Genomic DNA, 19,908 nt, shown 5'->3' with positions numbered 1-19,908 from the left:
TACATTCCTTTTTACAAATCAGTTTTACCAATTTACTGTATGTTTTCTTCAAATTTTGCCAATTATCTGTTGTTCCTTGTACCTCATTCCAGATTTGTTTCTACTCCTACAATTTAAGGGGTTGGAATTCCATTCCTCCATACCCCATGTCAGAAAATAGTTTGCCAGACAACCTCTAGCATTGCTGGAGTAGACTTGCTACATGTTGTTCTTGCAATCATTGCATTCAGCAGATAGTTTTGAAAAGTGTTAACTCTACAGCCAATATTTCCTATTGTTTCTAAGTTGGCATAACTTCAAGTTACAGTTCAATAATGATGCAGTGTCATCTTAGAATCGTACACAGGAGTATATACATTACATGAAAACCTTTTTTTTCTGCCTTTTTTTAATGGCATCAAAAAATACTTTCAGGTCATGTTAAATCATGACAGCAGTTTAAATTGGCTAAATTACAGTGTATTCTTACTGCTAGCATGGTGACACCAAAAAAGGTCAATAGGGGTCATAGGAAATGTAATATCATATGGTTTTAACTTAAAAAATCGAAAACCGAAGTAGATTTACACAAACACCTTGATTCATGTAATAAAACAATAAATAACTTTGATATATTGTCTCCATCATGATTTATCAACCCTCAAAAATGTTACTAGTATACTCATCCTGCCTACTGCTTGGTGAATATTGCATTATCTTATCTTGATAAATTACGATAAAAGACTTTTATCAAAATAATTAATTGTATAAGAGGCTCAAACATTTGAATACAACATCTGATAAAAAGCTCTTCAAAAAGGGAAATACATGTATTACGAAATATTAACGTGGGAAAACTGAAGACAAAATACTAAAATAACTTTTATTTCTTGTAGTAAATGTAATTAATTTTTTTCATATAAAAATTAACTCTGATAATTACATAACTGATTAACAAATAAACATTTAAACTATGTAACTAATAATACTAGCACATGTTTTTCTGACATACAAAAACAATAGACCATATTCATTTAACATTTCTATGCCATATATATGTAATGGATTAAAAAGCAAACATGCCGAAAAAAACATCTGACTGACCCTCATTTTATCTCTGCGACCCTAACTTTTTTTATTGACAATTTTCTGAAATTCCGGAAATTCCTGCTTTTTCCCTCACTGGTACCGGTATATATCACATTAAACAACAATGGCGGCAAAAAAAAAAAAAAATCCAACCTACTGACCCTATTTTTTTCAGCATGTGAAAGTAAACACACATTTTTTTTGGCCTACGAACAAGTAAGATAGTAAGATCTTTGTATCATTTTCAGAAAATTTATCATGCAAAAAAGAATTTGTTAAAATATATTTCCCACCAGAAAAAAATTAATATCAAATTTAATCCGGGGATATGTTATAAAAGTTAAATGTTTTCCATAGCTATTAAATTGTTTCCATACACAATATTATGGTGATTAAACATAGAAGTCCCCGAAAGGATTTTTCTCTAAGAGTATTTTAAAAAAGTGGGGCTCGGTTTTTTGTGGGGTAAAAAGAATTTACAGAGTTAGGTGTAAAACATTTAAATAGATTTTGATGTGACATGTTATCCAGAATGCTTCTAGATATTAATATCCATTCAGAATGCTTCCAGAAATTAATAAGTATCCTGGATGTTATTTCATGGGATGTTTAACAGATGACAGATAATTATTTAAATGACAAAAATTATCCTAGAAATTATTTATTTCCAGACACATGTATATGTGAAAAAAGTATATTATTTCCAGGGTTCTATTTAAAAATAAAATTTCATCCAGGAAAACTTTCAATAACAAAACACTAATCATATTGTTAAAAATATGAGTTATGAATTCTGTTCACTCCATGTGAACTATACTCATGATAATATTTATTAGTTTAAAATAATAACCTGTGTACAATTAGAAATACCTCTAGCTTTTTCATAATAAATTGTATAAATATCATTGCTCAAATAGTGGAAACAATCTAATAGAAGGAAAAATTTTCATAGTGCAATAGCATCCTCTAAAAAACATTAATGTGAAATTATTTCCACAGGATAAGATTTCATCTGTATAGTTTTATGTCTTACATAGTTGTATCATCGACCATTTTTTAGAAATGAATGGGATACTAAATTTTGTGTTTATTTGAACATCATTAAAAAAAAAAAAGCTTGGGTTAGTAAATTGTTGAATATAAATAAAGTATGTACATTATATTACCAAAAAATGAAATTAAAAGCTCAACATGGCAACCAATAAAAACAATACAATATAAACAAATTAGAACCATAAATATAACAAGTTAAGGTAGACCTAGGATAAAGGACATAACTCATGAAGTCAGTGATATGTTTGTATTATATTCAATTCACCAAAGCCTTTCATGCTTTAGCTTGAAGCAGAATAAAATGAATTCAAGTTAATTAGATGCTTACATAAGATTGATGTAAAATACTGAATACAAACGTTGCAATGATTTTTAAGAGTTGTGTCCCTTACTCTAGGTCTACCTCCTTAATATCAACAATAATAATGAGCTGCAGTATATTTCTGCATTGGAATTTGAAAACTTTAATATAAAGTACAGTATTGGCTGTTAATTTTTAATAATATAAAGATCTGCAGTAAAAATAAATGCATTTCAACCAATAGCATTGAGTATTAACATTAACTTAGTAAAACAGAAAAGATTTTACTCAGTTTTCCACAAAAAACATAAATGAAAATCAGAAATGTTGAATACAATATAAAGGCAGTAAAATTCTTGTGGAATTCAGATTTAAAAATTCATGTCTGTAAATATCAATGAAACAGTAAAATTCTGTATAAAAAAAAGGTGGAACTCAGTTTTATAAAGAAAACAAAACAACTTTCTTTAAATATCAATGTTATAACTAATACCAAAGTTTGTTTGATTAAATATAGACTGTTCATCAACTAAAAAAATATGTAGTATAATAATTGTACATTGGTTGTTAAAGCTATCCATTCAACTACTTGTAAATTGAATATATCCAATTAACACTATCCAATTACTGAACTAACACTAGCATTTTCATAAATATCAACAACTGTTACCATATACAACATTTCCTGAATACAAAGACATACAATGCACAACAACAGGTTAACATTAGTGTGCTGATCAGCATGGAAATTCGGGTCAGCCTATTTGCATAAACAATTATTAGAAATGAAAGTGAAATCAATGATGCGTAACTAGCTTAAAAAAAGACTAAAATAATATAACAAATTCATGAATAATAGCACTGTCCTTTATAACAGGAATGTGTAAAGAATATCTTGAGTGACACAAACTGTAGTAGTAATTCAAGGAAAGTTAGTAGAGGAAAATCCACAAAATGGGGGGTGGTGGTCCATGCCATGAAGAGGGAGTTTTGTTTCTTTTACCCCAAAAAGAAGTTTATAAAATTACAACAAACTGTCTGAACAAAAGGGGATTGATTACACAACTCCTGGACCCCACTGTTATTCCTGAATTGTCCAATGCAGAGTTACCTTCCATTATCAAGTCATTTTTCATTTGATCAGGTATCTTGTATTTATTGAATGGCTAAGGAAACATCCATTGTTTATTTTCTATTTAAAATATCAAGTGGCTGTGAAAAAAAAAAGACTGTAACAGACAGACAGACGGGTCCACAGATGGCAGGACAAAAGTAAAACAAAATACCACATCCTTTCAGATGTATGGGGATTTTTTTTGCAAAAAACCTGGATTTTTTTCATATAAAACTTTTAAGATATATAGAGGAAAGATTACATTTCAGATGGAAGATAAGTCTTGTTTGCTGCCAAAAGGATGATTCACAAGGAAAATTTAGACAATGTTTATCAATTGTCCGAATTGGGGTTTGTCAAACACAAATGCATGTCTTATATGGGGGTGATTTACATTAAATGGGTCATCAATTTTGTGTGTGAAACTGCCCTAGTTAAAAAAATTATAGATTATCGATATAGCTTTCTATCTAAGTAAGTAACCTTGAACAACACATGGTCTCTAATTCATAAATAAGTGTTGTCACTTAAGACGTAATCTGATTTTTCTTCCTTTACATCTGATCTATCGAACGTGTAGGCTTCTGTTTCTTCAAGTTCAGGTTCCAAAACTTCAATGAGGTATTTTATCGTCTTACTTCTTAAGTAACTGTATGTGTTGTCAAACCGTACAACATCTGGAAAGACAAAGGCCAACCATTTTACAGGGGTATTTAAAGACAAAAGTAATACATGTACTTTAAAAGAACAAAATGTCACATTAAAATAATTTTGTTTTTGCAAATCATTGTTAATTCATAACATACATGACAATTTTATGGTGCTTTTTCCTCACATGACAAAATAATGCAAAAATTCAATTAGCAGTCAATGGGATTCCAACTCAGTTACATGTTCACGAGTAAAACAAATTTCACACGCAAATTAATGTGAATTGAAATAATATGCATTATTGAATTGGCTTATTGATACGTTTGTGATAATGTGAATTAAATTGGCATTCAAATGCCTTCTGAATGTATGATATTCATAAAACAAGTGCATGATTTATCAATGTGAATTCAATGTTTTAACACGTGTGGCAGGCTTTTTTTCCTAGAGTAGCTTTTGTCCAGAGGCTTTTTGTCCAGGGTTTATGTCTGAAGATGGGGGGATTAAGTCCTTGACCCTTTTAAGACACATATAAACATATCTGGTGATCAGAATTTCATGTTTAAAGAAGTCCTTATAAATTACCTCACTGTAAGTATTTGTAAGAATCAGGTAATATGGGAATAATCAGAAACATGCATGTCAAAACCCCACTGATCTGACAATATAATTTCACTCAAGGAGACTTTCTCTACTTGAAAAGACTATTATTTGACCTCTGCATCACTGCCTTTGCTCAGAAATTTTTCAATAGAATGTTAGAAAAATGAGGTTTTTGACAATTATCTGCCTTTGAAATGTTCATTTTCAGTGCATTTTAATGAAATTATAACTCAATGGTCCAGCATGATATGGAAAAAATTGTCTGTTTCCCTTGATTCTGATGGTGCAAATAGTCAAATTATACTATCAAAATAATGGTTTTTTCATACCATGTTTAACCCACTGCCTGATTCTTACAGGGACTGACATTTAAATGATTTCAGACATCATATCTGAAAGGCAAATAACAGTATATCTTATCAATTGTTGCAGTAAGATTCTATATATCTTACATGTTCCAGCTTCCTTAACAGAAACACTACCATCCTCGGGAACAAGATGGCTGTCAACCCTCTGAGTTGGCACTATGACAGTCATGTCACCAACATGCTGTTTCTCATCCTTAGTTTTCTTGTACACTCCAAATCCTAAATCATATCCTTCTGTGGTAAACTGCCATCTAGTGAAAAAAAATAGTCTAATTTAAAATTTGTTTTTACACGAGAACAGTTTTTACACCATAAGCAATGTCTTCATGTTGAGATTCGTCAATAAAATATGAATCATTTGTTATATAATATGTTTGATGTTCAATGGATATGAAGAATCTGACTCCACAGAGAGTGCAAGGCAGAAATTGTATACATCGTATGGTAAGATTTTATAGTCTTACATTTTTTTGCAGAATTTTTCTAACTTTAAGTACTAAAGAAGTAGGGGCTTTAAATGTTTAAAATGACCCAATATTAAGTTTCATTCGACTGTTCTGAATATAAGTGCATTTGAACTTCTGAAACAAACTTTCAAATAGTTCATTGAATTTTGGGGCAGATTTTGGCTGTTTATAGCCCTACTCTTCATTGGAAATTTGGGGCAGTTTTTGGCTGTTATAGCCCCTCCTCTTCATTGAAAACTTGGGGCAGATTTTGGCTGTTATAGCCCTACCTCTTCATTTGAAATTTCGGGCAGATTTTGGCTGTTAGCCCTACCATTTCATTGGGAATTCATGGCAGATTTCGGTTGTTATAGCCCCTTACTCTTTGTGCTAAGTTTGCAAGGCCATATTCAAACAATTAATTTTTTTGTGAAATCACAACAAAAAGTTGTAATCAGCAACAGTATATCACCAGCAAATAAACAGAATTTGAGCTGATCAGATGTTGAAGTATAAAGCTTTTTATATTGTCACTGATGGAAAACTAAGTATCTGAGAAGTTCAAATAAACAAATTTAAATCAGAGCCTATCACGATTGGAGAAATCTGATAATTCATGAGTCACAATGTTAAATGCCGTTCTGGTTCTCAAATTTTTAATACTTTACAATCAAATGTTTTTGGGTTGACAGTTTTTTCACCAAAAACATCAAATTTATGTACTGTACTTCTTCTTATAATCACAAGTAGTTTTCAATCATGTCACAATTTATGTGCATAAGCTGTTGGTAGGTATATGTATCTTAAATTTAAAGCTTTACAGATTGATAATTTTCTTTATACCTGATAATACTTCCTGGCTTCTTTGCCTCCACATCTACTTTTAAAGATGAACCTCTGCCAACATTTTCTGATGTAAAATTCTCCATTTCTTCTGCAGCTATTTTGAGGTAGTACTCTTTTGGCACATCTCCACCCAAAACAATCTAAAATATGCCAATGTACAAAATGAAAAAAAAATTATTGGGTGATTCATGGCAGAAATAACCCAGAATGTTATTATGGTTTAGGATTAAGAAATATGGAAAAAATAATAACCTTGTATGTGTTACCCATCCAGACACAGGAGATAAAGAATAAATAGAATGCTTTATGAATAGGAGATGACTCTTAAATTGTTTAACTGCACTTAAGGTAGATCATACCTTTTTCACTGAGCATTTTTTTTCAGTCATCTTACAAAATTATACAGACATATGTATTTTCAATGAACTAATAATGTTTAAAATGATGTAATAACAGTATGTTTAAATTATTTTAAAAATAATTTTTGACATAAAAAAATTGTGAGGTAAAATTACAAATATTAATTGTATAAAGCCTCTTTTAAGGGGAAGTAATTGGCAGAAAAATATTCCTGAGAAATGTAACAGGTATTTTAGTTTTTTTAAATATTACAAGAAAAAAAGTTTGGCGACCCCCAATTTTCTTTTAGGAATATGAAAGAATGTCCGTTAAGTGTTCTTTATATTAATTTAGAAGAAATTATATCAGTCAATTATCTCAAAAACAAGTTTGATGACCAATGTTTTTTACATTATAATTCTAAAGTATGTTCATTCAATGTCATTTTCCAGGTAAACTAGGAAAATTTATCAACTAGAAATATAAAGTATGATCTACCTTAAGGAGGTAGACCTTAGATAAGGAATACAACTCTTAAAAATCAAGGAAAAGTGTGCATATATGTGAACCTACCAGCCTTAGTTCAAATACACTGGAATTAGAACCTTCCTACGGTTCTACCGCTTTCTGAACATTATATTGTAAAAAATTTTGGACGCCATTTTTTTTTATTTACTGAAGGAAAAAACCTGAGAGGATTGAATAACGACATTTCCGGTTGATCTCATGTAGACAGGTGATCATGTTAATTAGGGTCATAAACAGTAATTTAGAGCTTCAGTGGTTATCGACGAGACGTAATTTAAAAGGTGTGATGATTATATAACAACAGGAGATGATTGACAATTATCCAAAGTTTTAATGGCACACCCTTAAATGATTAAACAATTTATTACGATTGGGACTCATCCTGTAAATACTGATGCAGGGAATTTGATGTTTTGATGGTTATGGAAACACTGACCATGCATCCACTGAAAATGAAATTGACTCAAAGTATGACTTGTTTTATATCCAAATAAATGGAGGAACTATATGAATTTTTCAATTTGGAGCACTCTCATCAGCCGTCAAAATTCTGAAACCTAAAATTTCATCTTCAGCACCGCCTGCAAAGAAAGCAAAGTACTCTTCCAAATTCAATGCTACATGGAAGTCAAAGTTAAAGTTGTGCCTAGCCAGTAATGAATTATTTGAAATGAAATCATTTTGATGCAGTAACAATTTTTTAAATGAAAATTATCTAATTAATAGTAGCTAATGATATCAGTTTTAAATTAAAAGTTATTTATGTCGATGCTGTTCTTGTTATGTAAATATTGTCAATAATAAATAAAGTCATTAAAATGTTCAAGTGTTACTCCATCAAAAGGGTCGTTCCAACTATTCAAAAAGAGTATTCAGCATTTTTTCTCATGGAAACAGACTTAATGCAAGGTTTTCCATAAGTTTCACACATATTTGACTTGTTACGCTGTGAAAAAAATAATGCCGATAAAAAACCTCCTGTTTTCAAACCAAATCTCCAATTTTGAAGAAATTACTTTATCACATGTATGTGTTTGTATTTAGGCTTTTCATGTCAATCTCATGTAAGCATCAAGGTAACATGGATTGATTTCATTCATCATCATTTCATCATCAAATGAAAGCTTGAAAGGCTTTGGTGGAATTAAATATGAAATAAGAATATTCAGAAGTATACTAATGTGCCCCTATATATTGTATATGCACTGTAATTTTTTAAAAAAATACATAGAAATAAAAACACAGGAATATTCAAAGGTCTTTTTACATGTATGTAGAATATGGGTATTTCCATATAATTCACATGCAAATTGAACAATCCCAAGACATCAATATTGAGAGCTAGGTCAAGAACTGTTGGATGAGGAATCTTATTGGATATATTATGGCAAATTCCTTATCATACTCTATTTATCTTATATTTCTACACCTTGACATAATTTTGATATTAATCATAAGACATTGATCATTTTAGGTGTGTTTACGATATTTTCCTGGACTAAAATGGATATCAGATCATCGGATATTATGGCTGCATGGACACAACAATTCACATATATTTTAGTTTTTCATATATTAGTCATTATAGACAACAGTTGATATCTAACCTTTGACCTGCATTTAGGGTCACCATCAGGGTCTTTCTGGGTACCTCCCCAGTGAACAGGAAGTTGGTCAGCATCTATACACTTCAGAAGCTCTGACTGATAGTTAGCTAGAAGAAAGAAATAAAATATGTAGAAACAGCACATGATATGCATTTTCCTACCTTAGTTGTGATAAAAGCATCACATTTTGGAAATGGAAAGACTGAAAAACAATGGATTACAAATGGGTGATTCAGATATAAAAAATACAGGTATACCTTGCCAGAAGGTTGAAAATTCTGATAACATATTAGATACTTTTTGTATGTATGAATTTAGGGAGAAGATCTTCCATTTGGCATTTTTTTACAGAAGGAATATTGAAATATTTCTGATTTCCCGTGATAGAATTATAGACCTCGTACACTATATATATGAAAAGTTAAAGCTTTTCCAGCAACACTGCTTGATCTTTAGAAATTGTAAATACAAATACATGTATACAAAATCTCCTTATCAGGATGGAAAGCTAATCCTTACATTCAAACAATTATTACATATCTTTGAAGAAAACTGAATGAACTTTGACACTATGGGAGAAACTCATAGAAATGTACCAAATATATGCCAAAAAACCCAAAAACTTGAGAGAAAACAAATTTTGGGGACAAAAAAAGTCTTTGTTATGCACCTGCTTCATGTTCTAAAATTAACATCCCACAAAAAAAACCAAAAAAAAAACACTTGATATTGTTCTATATAAGTAAAACTAATACATACAACCATAAATCCTTATTTTCTTCACTGTATCATCTGATAATATAGGTCTAACTAAATTGTAAAGCACTGGAAAAATTCTTGGAGCTGCAAAAAAGTCAATTACATCCAATTAAAATGTATAATCAAAAAGTGAAGTTGATGTAAAAGGTACGATATTTGTATTGGCTTCAATTTAAACATTTACACATTGAAACATGTCTGTATAAATGCCCTTTCTATCAGATTTAGACTGGTGTTTGGTTTACAGCTTTGAATAAAAAAGGAGATTTAAGGAGATTTGAAAGACTTAAGTAGCAGTCTTTGTAAGAATCATGCAAATTCTGCAATATGTGATACACCTAAAAAAAAGTCTACATATTTTTAATTTTAGTTATAAAGTTGTTTTGTGGGTCCATATGAAAATGAAATGTATTATCATTCATGGTAATCTGTCTGCTCATATGAGAAAATCCCCACTGAAAATCCAACAGTTTCTATTGTATTTTAGTGTCATTTACAGAGTTATCTCCCTTAATTTTGAATTCTACAGTCTATATAAATTTTATCTCCTAAGAGCATGGGTTATATGAAAAGCCATATATTAATTTCTGTTAATCATAACATTTTAAATAAAATATCAAAACAAAAATTTGTAGGCCTTCCAATGAATCACATTTTGCATTATTATTACCTGGAGTGTTATTCATCATCAATTACCTGCCATTGTCTTTTAACTGAAATTCTTCAGTTTGTACCTTCCTTAATCCTACTTCTTTTTAATTAAGGGCAAACATTCATAACATGCATGTATTCTTCCTTGAACTTTTTAAGAAAAAAAATGATTATTCGTCATCAAAAGATTGTACAATAATCTGACCATCTTACCATTTATCACAAAACATGTCTTCAAAGTTTCTGGATAATTGTCTTCAAAAAGCTGCAGAAATTTTATAACAGCATCCACACCTTAAATAAGTAACAATATTCTGAATATATCAGTTATGCAATGCTGCTTGAAATTTTTACATTCCAGTGTTCTCCCAGGGTCTTTAAGCATCATGACAATGCAACAATATTTTTTTGAAATGTGATATCTGAAATATTTTATTACACATGAAGATTTATATTTATGATACTATCATTTACAAAAAGGACTTGGGCAAACTTTCCCACTATTTTGTTCATAGAAATGTATTCAAACTATAATTACATAAGTCACAAATTGATTACTGTGTACACATTTTGCTGGTTTTAATTTACACAGATATATGTTACATACTATGAGAAAAGATCGACACAAGTATGAAAATCCTTCATTTAAAGTACATTTGCATTACCTGGCTTCCATTAGTTTTCTGAGTCATAGAATATAACTAAGAAGCATATGTAAATGTACCAGTATTGATACATATTAATTTGGAAAAAAACTAACACAGGTACGAAATACATTGACCTTACCTGGCTTCCACAAATGTCTCATTCCAAAGTTTTCTAAGTCATATATTATAATTATCTGGTCTACCTTCTTCCCTAGCTGAAATTATAAGCAACAAATGCAAAAAAATATCAAAGTCATACAATTAAAACCTGAAAAAAAAAAATGATATGTTTTTTCATTCTTTTTATCATTATACTCCACAAACAAGGTTAAAACAGGTACCTAGGGTAAGGGACATACCTCTTGAAATCAGTGATATACTTATTTCATATTCAATTTCACCAAAGCCTATCAAGCTTTCATTTGAAACAGAATAAAATCAGTCCAAGTTACTTTGATGCTTACATAACATTGATGTAAAATGCTGAATACAAACATTCAAGTACTTGTAAGTGTTGTGCCCCTTGCCCTAGGTCTATCTCCTTAAGGGGTCTACAGGAATCACCCTGTTTTTCCTTCAACCTGTCTGGCCACATGTCTTGTAAAGGCAACTCTCTAGAATAGTGTAATGGCTTTGTATCATATTCTATAGGTCAGTAAGTCACCTCAAGATGTGCTACATGTAATATACTTAAGGTACTGTATGATATGTCAAGGGAGATAACCAAACATAAGGATTTAACAGGACAACAACAATGTACTGACTTGAAATAAAAACAATATACAGATGAGGCTTAGAATTGGGGAAAAAAGTTTCACTGAGTGTTTTTATTCTGATTCATGCTGAATATGTATATTGTTTCTATTTCTAGTCCATTTACAGTTATTATTTTTACACTGCAGTCGTAATTATTCATTTAAATCAAGTTTGACTTTTATACAATATGTTTTTTTTTTACAATTCTTTCCCATTAGTGTCCCTACTATATTGACACTACTATAAACTTGTAGTTTAAGCAAGGGTTAGAAAGTATATCATTAATAAATAAACTGCCAATGCTTTTGGTTGCTCAAATAAAATGATTGCAGCATAAAATGGTTGAAGTCCATTTTAAGTGAAGGTTTTCCTCAGGTGAGTTGCTCACAGTTTGTCTGGTTCATATTGTAATAAAAAGTGGTATGGAGCTTTAATATTGTCTAGTATCAGTTTAGAGAGATGAGATGTTTCATTTTATGAGAGCTTGTTGTATTATTATTTTGTTTTGCTTTCTCATCCTGAGCCAAAATTGTGAATCAAAAATACTACATTAAAAAGCTAATAGATTTCATAACAAAATCAAATATGCAAGTTCCTCAAATCCTGGATTTTTTAAAAATCTGACTGGTTGAAATTTGAGTTGAGGAAGACTTTAATGGAAATTTTAATGTTGAGATTATATATCAAATTGGGCTATGTACAGTACCTTCTTTGTCTGTTCTTTAAGGAGCCCTTGGACATATTCAGCATTCACTATTTCCTTATAGATAACATCCCATTTCTTTGCTGATCTCATGAGTCCTAAAATGATAAATATGTTTGAACATCATGGGAAATTTTTCTTCCAAGAAAGCAATAAATATAAAACTATGTATTTCATCTTCATACCAACTTTATCATGTCAGTCCTGTAACTATGTCTGATAAAGTTCAAATCTACAGGTACATAATCAGCTGTGCTGAATCACATGATACTGTAAATGTACTAATTTTAGCAGCATACTAATTTTTGCTATTTTTGGGACGGACTGAAAATTTACTCACGAAATTGTTTTTAACACTATGTAACACTAGTCATTTTTTTAAACCACGAAGATTGATACCCACAAATATGTGCACTTGATAGAATTTGTGAAAAATTTGCAACTGTGAAAATTAATAGGTTAACAGTATGCCCCTCCCTCACTTTTAAGTTAACACAGAGAAATCAGAACAATAGAAAATCACAGGAAGATTCCTTCAATAAAAATACTCATTGTACATGAGAAAACTGAAAAAAAAAGTGTAGAGATTTGAGTATGGACAGCAGGAGGGATAAACAGATGAATGGACAAGGTATACCATAATTGACAAATAACTTTTTGTTGTTAATTTCAATATTAAAAACTTTTATCAAGATGACTGTACCTACTTTATATAAATATCAAAATGATAACACCAACTTTATATTAAATTCAAGATGACTTCACTACTTTATATAAATGGAAATTTGCTGAGACAAAAAAAAATTATGTAGAGATTAAAATTAATATTCAACATTTAAAAGTTTTTAATATTGAAATAAATATCAGGATTACCTTACCTTTCCTACCTTGATATAAGGTAGGTAAGGTAATCCTGACATTTATATAAAAAAAGTGAGGTCATCTTGATATTTATATAAAATAGGTGTGGTCATCCTGATATTTATATAAAAAAGGTGTGGTCATCTTGATATTTATATAAAAAAGGTGTGGTCATCCTGATATTTATATAAAAAAGGTGTGGTCATCCTGATATTTATATAAAATAGGTGTGGTCATCTTGATATTTATATAAAATAGGTGTGGTCATCCTGATATTTATATAAAAAAGGTGTGGTCATCCTGATATTCATATAAAATAAGTGTGGTCATCTTGATATTTATATAAAAATAGGTGTGGTCATCCTGATATTCATATAAAGACAAGTGTGATAATCCAGTATTTGTATGTCAACCCTGATAGTAACACTAGCTTTGTTGACATTTAGACATCTAATGAATTCGTAGAAATTACCAATGATCAGCTTGTATAAATTCAATCAAGGCATTTCTTGACACCTTCCTTAACATGCATCAGAATTATTTGGACACATAAATGGATGCTCCTTGCTCACTGACATAGAATACTTCCATATATTGTGTCTACATGTACCTTTTGGATCTATGCTACCAATTGGATCTAGCCATACTGGGCAGCCATCTTTATCAAAGCCACAATGCCCCCCTGGGTAATACTTGTATATGACATCTGGTAGTTTCCTTTCCATAATATTGTCAATATTTTCTGTTTTTCTCCATACAAAATGCTGCAAATCACAAAAATAATAAATATATGTTAATATATAAAAGTAGAGGTATTTCATGAGATGGAAATTACTTGATATAGATAACAATACTTCCAAATAGGGTGTTACAAAAATGACATGATTTATTGGGTTTCCATATTGTGAATTTTAAGTTGCCATCAATGTAAAATAAATACAGACAGTTTAGTAAACATTTTTGAACTTGTGGTATTATTGAAGACTAATAATTGTATTTCAAAATATTTACTTTCTAGATGTACACAAATAAACAAAACACTTAATAATGTGTGTAAAGTTATTAAGTAAAACTGCATGTATCTAATGAATCTAGAACCTTTACATTGCATTCTGTAACAATCATTTTTCACACAAAAACAAACTTGATTTATACACACAAAAAATAAAAATTCATTCATATTTGTAATGTGGGAAGTTTTCTGCAAGAATTATAAGACTAATAAATTAATTGTCCTAATTATAGCAACAAACATGAAAGTTTTGTACCTTTAAAAACTACCAAGCATACATAACAAGTTTTTAGTAAACAAGAAAAATGCTTACTTTTTAATACTGGTTACAGGATTTTTATTATGCATACTAATGTAAGCCATAATGGTCACCATGTTACATGCTGAATTACTCTGTCATTTTGGCTACACTAAAACAAGGAAGTCTGAATAGTTCTGTAGAATGTAACTTCCTAGCAAACTAAAATCAGGCACTCAGTGCTTCTACGGTCATAAGTTTAATTTGTTTTGTTAATATATATGAGGACTTCATTCTTGACGATTGTTTATTATCTTGGTGTGAGTCTTACCTTTCTAAGCATATCTTCTGATTTCTTAAGGTCAAAGTTTCTAGCTGTAATGGAAAATCAAAGAATTACCATTGCGGGGAATGTAAATTTTACTATTTTAAAATATTTTAAAATAATGATGTGAAAATAATTAAAGAAGACAACAACCAGCAACATAACAAACCTTGTATATTAGCCTATATTGACATGAAGTTTCATGCACTGTCATGCTAGGTATATCCCCACTTATACAAAAATCCCAAAAGATGGGAAGTTGATATCTGACAAGAACCAAAATTGCTTACAATGTATGCTTAATCTTTATAAGCCACATATCACATCTGAAATCAAGTCCAGTGGCAGACAAGTTTTTTTAGACAAAAAAATTCTCAATCATTTTATATAGTAAAAAAATGGCAAAGTCTGACAAAAGAGAAAGTTGATATAAGACTGCAACTGAAATCACTTACAACAAACACCCCATCTATAAACATCTACATATCTACATGTAATTTGAAATCTATTTATCCATGGTAAGATGAAATAATTGAGAAGAAATTCATACAGACCGACGGACAAGGTGATTCCAATATATAACCCACATGTTTCCTTTATCATTTAGTATTTATTTTTTGTCAACAAGCAAGAAGTATTTGATAAAATATATAATTCATACCTGTTAACCCTCCCACAAATCAATGAAAAATTGAGAATCTCCCACATAAAAATTTAAGAAGATGTTTTTGGTTAAAATTACTACATACTATAATTGATTTACAAATGTATACATAAAAAATATGCTTTTACATAAAAATATTCAAAATAAGACAGTGTCAATGGGGGAGAATCTGTAAGATGTACTGTTCCAAAGGTTAACAGATATGCATACTGCACTTGCTGAAATACTTGAGAAAATATAGAAATACTGCAAAATTAGTATATTCAAACTTTTTAAAGGGAGACAATCACCAGAAATTCATTCCTCATCTTGGCTAGCCAACGGTATTCAAAATTTAAATCTTCCATGTGCACATCCAATATCCTGTCTGAAAAATTAATAGAATTTCTCTTGATTAAAAATATCACTGTTAATTTCCTTTTGAAAACATACCTCTAAGCCATCTTAGAAGGTAGTAGTCATCATGTTCTGGTTGTAAGACATCCTTCACATTCTCTCTGAACTGTAAAATATAATGATTGTAGTCTTCAATTTTAAAATGGTAACTTGATGTACTGTAGAGAAGATTATTGTTTAACGAAATCATTGTCAAAGCAAATCTAAATTTCCTGGATTGCTCGTGTGTGTCAGGGTAATTTAATATTAAATTGAGTCAACACTATTGAAACAAATTAAATGAGTGATCTAATGAACAATAAACTTGAAAACACTTAGGACAAACAAGTAAAATGTACATTTACATGTTTTCCTGTTTTTTTTTCAGAGAAAAATTGCTTACATGTTGGTAACACATTTTTATGCTAAAAAAAGTTGAAACCATTTCTATGCAATCACACAAGAAACATTGGTAATATACTATTTGCATGCAATTTTTTAGGTTTTTTCATACATTTTATTGATGAAAAAAATCTGTCTAAATAAATTTGAATTCAGTTCAATTGATTAACACCCAGGTAGGCTGGGAACAGGAAACAAATATATGAATATGTATCCTATTTTTGGCCATGGTCCATGATGATCGCTCACATAAAGTTTCTTAAGTATTTCCTGTCATTTTGAAACCAGGAAATAATTAATTCACAAAAGTCTAACAATTGAAACTTTTTAATTTTTCTTCAATTAAATGATATAGGAAAACATGACAAGAATAGATGCATAAGGGATATAGTTATGATGTTTGTTGTATCCTTATTATAATGATAATATTAAATAATATCAAGATAAGAATAGATTTGCAAGGGATATAGTTATCATATAGTTATCATATCATTAAGGATAATATTTTTGATATTATCACGAGAATAGGTATGGTGTATATGTCAAAAAGACAACATGTATTTTTTCAAATTTTTGAAATCTAAATTGTAATATTAGAAAATGAATTTGCAATATCAAAAATTCATTTTTTAATATTAGAAAACACTTATTTTGTAATATACTTTTTTAAAATTACAAAATTATTTTTTAATATTATGAATTCATTTTGTAATATCAAAAATTCATTTTCTAATTTTACAAATTCCTGATTTAGTAATATTATAAAATATCACACATTATGTAATATTACAAACTGAATTTGTAATATTAGAAAATGAATTTGTAATATTAAAAATCATTTTACAATATTGCAAAATCAGTCAACATTTTTTAATATTACAAAATGGTTTTCTTATATTAAAAAATCGTAATTGAATACAACAAATCCATTTTTTAATATTAGAAAATCAATTCCTAATATTAAAAAATCATTTTTTAAACATTAAAAATTCAATAATAATAATAATAATAAAATCTTTATTTCAAGAGGGTTACACAGTTAGTTTACAAGCTAATCTTCCCTGAGGCCCTCACACAAAAAAACTATATCTACTAGAAATTAAAAATAAACAACACAACACAAAAACAAAAACTGATTTGACAATACCAAATCACTTTAAGATAATACAATATAGAACATTAAAAAAAAACAGTGTAAGCAGCAACAATTTTCTCTTTTAAGATACTCTAGTCAAAAGTGTTAAGGTACTTCTTTAGATTGATTTTGAATGAGTTGCCAGTGGCTTGATTACGCAAATGTTTGGGTAACTTATTCCACAAGACAGACCCAGAATGTATGAATGAATGTCTGAAAAGTTCAGTTTTAATTTTTGGGATTATCAAATTTCCTTGTTCAGCATTTCTTAGTGAATAAGGTTGGTTTCTTGAAACATAGGTAAACTTTTCTGATATGTAGCTTGGTACTTCCCCATATAGAGATTTATAGATTGATAGGTATTTGTGATATTTGATCCTTGTTTCTACTTTCATGATTCCTAATTTTTTGAACAAGGGTTCTGATGGAGAAAAGGGTTCAGCATCTAGAATGAGGCGGATAGCCCCTTTTTGGAGTTTAAGAATTTTGTCTAATCCTTCAGAGCCACTGCCAGTCCATACAATACAACAGTAGTCAATAAGTGGAAGAATGTACCCATTATAGAAAGTTTTTCTCGTTTCAATGTTCAGATATTTCTTAATCTTTGCTAGGAGACAAAATCTTGATGAAATATTAGAGCACATATGATCAACATGACATTTCCAGCTTAGAGTATCATCAATTTTTACACCAAGTAGTTTTTCACATGATGAAAATTTTAAACCTTTATCATTAACTATTAAGGAGGGTATATCAACATTTGACAGTTTTTGTCTTGTTCCAATAATCATACACTTCGTTTTATTAGGATTGATAAACATACGGTTATTTCTACACCAGTTTTCAACTTTTCTTAGATCATCTTGCACATCCTGTTGTAATACATTAATATTTTTCCCAGATTTGTGTATGGTTGTATCACCAGCATACATATCAACATTAGTATTATGCATGTCAAGAGGAAGATCATTAATAAATATAACAAATAAAAGCGGACCAAGTGTGGAACCCTGAGGAACGCCAAAGCTAATAGGTTTTTTTGATGAGAAAGTGTTTAAAATATTTACTTGCTGCTTTCTATCCTTTAAGTAGGACTTAAAGAATTGCACAGTACTGTCATTTACACCATAGATCATTAGTTTTTTACAAAGTATATCATGATCGACAACATCAAAAGCCTTTTTAAAGTCTACAAATATAGCCAGATTTATGTTTCCATCATTCATCTTGTATAGCAATTGCCTTTTTAATATTAAAAAATGATTTTTTTAATATTTAAAAAAGATTTTGTATTATTAGAAATCATTTATTCATTGCCTTCATTTCCTCTTGAAGAGATACATTGTTGTATAATGACATACAAATTTACAAATAGATATCAGTAATGTGTAAATTATATAATCAGAATTATGTTACAACTCAACTTACATGACTTCTAAACATAAGGTGGGGTGGGGTGGGGTGGGGTTGCATTAGCAAATCTAAGGAGCTATTATATTGTCCGAGGCTTTGCACCACATGAACATGACATCATCTCATAAAACTGAAGAAATCGTCAGATGTATTTACCAATTTACCCAGAAATCAATTTCTAATATCAAAAAATTGTTTTTTAACATTAAGAATTCAATTGACATTTCAATATTAAAAAAAGATTTTTTAATATCCAAAAAGGGTTTTTTAATATTAGAAATCAAATTTGTAATATTAAAAAATGAATTTGTAATATTGAAAAATCATTTTTTAATATTAGAAAACATTCATTTTTGTCCACTTTTGCTTGCCATACTGCCTTTTGTTATTTAGTGGCAACCAAGCAAATAAAAAGGCCTATCTCCAATTTGTGTGGTTTTAGGGTGTATGCTTGAGTTTTTAGACATGGCAAGGAGTTAAATATAGTCTACCATAAAAATCCTTGGACTTGGGTACAACAAGGTAACAGACTAGAAGATCTAAAGACTGTACATGTTATAAAGTTAAGACGGATTTATCTTTGTACTTTAACAACTGAGTATTTATATAAATATGCATGCAAGCTCTTGCCTTGCATCCGAGTCAGAGAGTGAATTTTAAGTCCCTGCTTGCATGAAATTGTTGTGCATTATTGGTGCTGTGCAGGTTGTGCAACGGACAACCAATATTTGAGCAGGAGATATTTTGTGTTCAGAACCTTCTCAAGAGCTGTGCTCTGTTTTTCACTCAGATCTCCCATAAAACCACTCATGGCTCCCCTGTTATTGGACTTTCGACCCTTGGTCAGGCCTAGCAAGGCCTTGTTTACAAATAATCTTTCAATTTCATGTCAGATCGTTCTTTTTCGTATTCGACACTTTCCGAATAATCGAGAAACACTTATTGGAAAATTTATTAATCAATGAAGTGTAGCAGTAGCATGTTTTGTTTTACATAGATTAAATAAGACAAGTTGTGGAAAATTTCCGATGAAACAAGTTCCG

The 19,908-nt window shown here is 29.9% G+C and overlaps 1 protein-coding gene across 4 annotated transcripts; it reads right to left on the bottom strand.

Moving 5' to 3' along the window:
- Positions 1-848: 848 nt before the first annotated feature.
- LOC148607479 (SEC14-like protein 2) lies at positions 849-19,774 on the bottom strand. 4 transcript variants are annotated; one of them, XM_088547092.1, is made up of 12 exons: positions 19,623-19,774; positions 15,973-16,042; positions 14,883-14,926; positions 13,912-14,065; positions 12,444-12,538; positions 11,121-11,196; positions 10,548-10,628; positions 9,684-9,767; positions 8,925-9,031; positions 6,448-6,590; positions 5,243-5,409; positions 849-4,213 (listed from the first exon to the last, which is right to left on the bottom strand). In XM_088547092.1, the coding sequence occupies exons 1-12, from the start codon at positions 19,674-19,676 to the stop codon at positions 4,044-4,046; spliced, it is 1,245 nt and encodes a 414-aa protein (XP_088403218.1). In that variant the 5' UTR covers positions 19,677-19,774; the 3' UTR covers positions 849-4,043. The 4 variants fall into 4 exon arrangements, with proteins under 4 accessions (XP_088403218.1, XP_088403220.1, XP_088403219.1 ...); XM_088547094.1 differs by having other exon boundaries at positions 19,496-19,632; XM_088547093.1 differs by lacking the exon at positions 19,623-19,774 and adding an exon at positions 18,881-18,910.
- Between the last annotated feature and the right edge of the window lie 134 nt (positions 19,775-19,908).

The sequence above is a fragment of the Perna viridis genome, chromosome 9, assembly GCF_037379345.1.
Source record: "Perna viridis isolate PV_CMFRI_1.1 ecotype Kerala chromosome 9, ASM3737934v1, whole genome shotgun sequence".
NCBI lineage: Eukaryota > Metazoa > Mollusca > Bivalvia > Mytilida > Mytilidae > Perna > Perna viridis.
The sequence above is the reverse complement of the archived record's forward strand: the minus strand, read 5'-3'. Positions and strand labels throughout refer to the sequence as shown.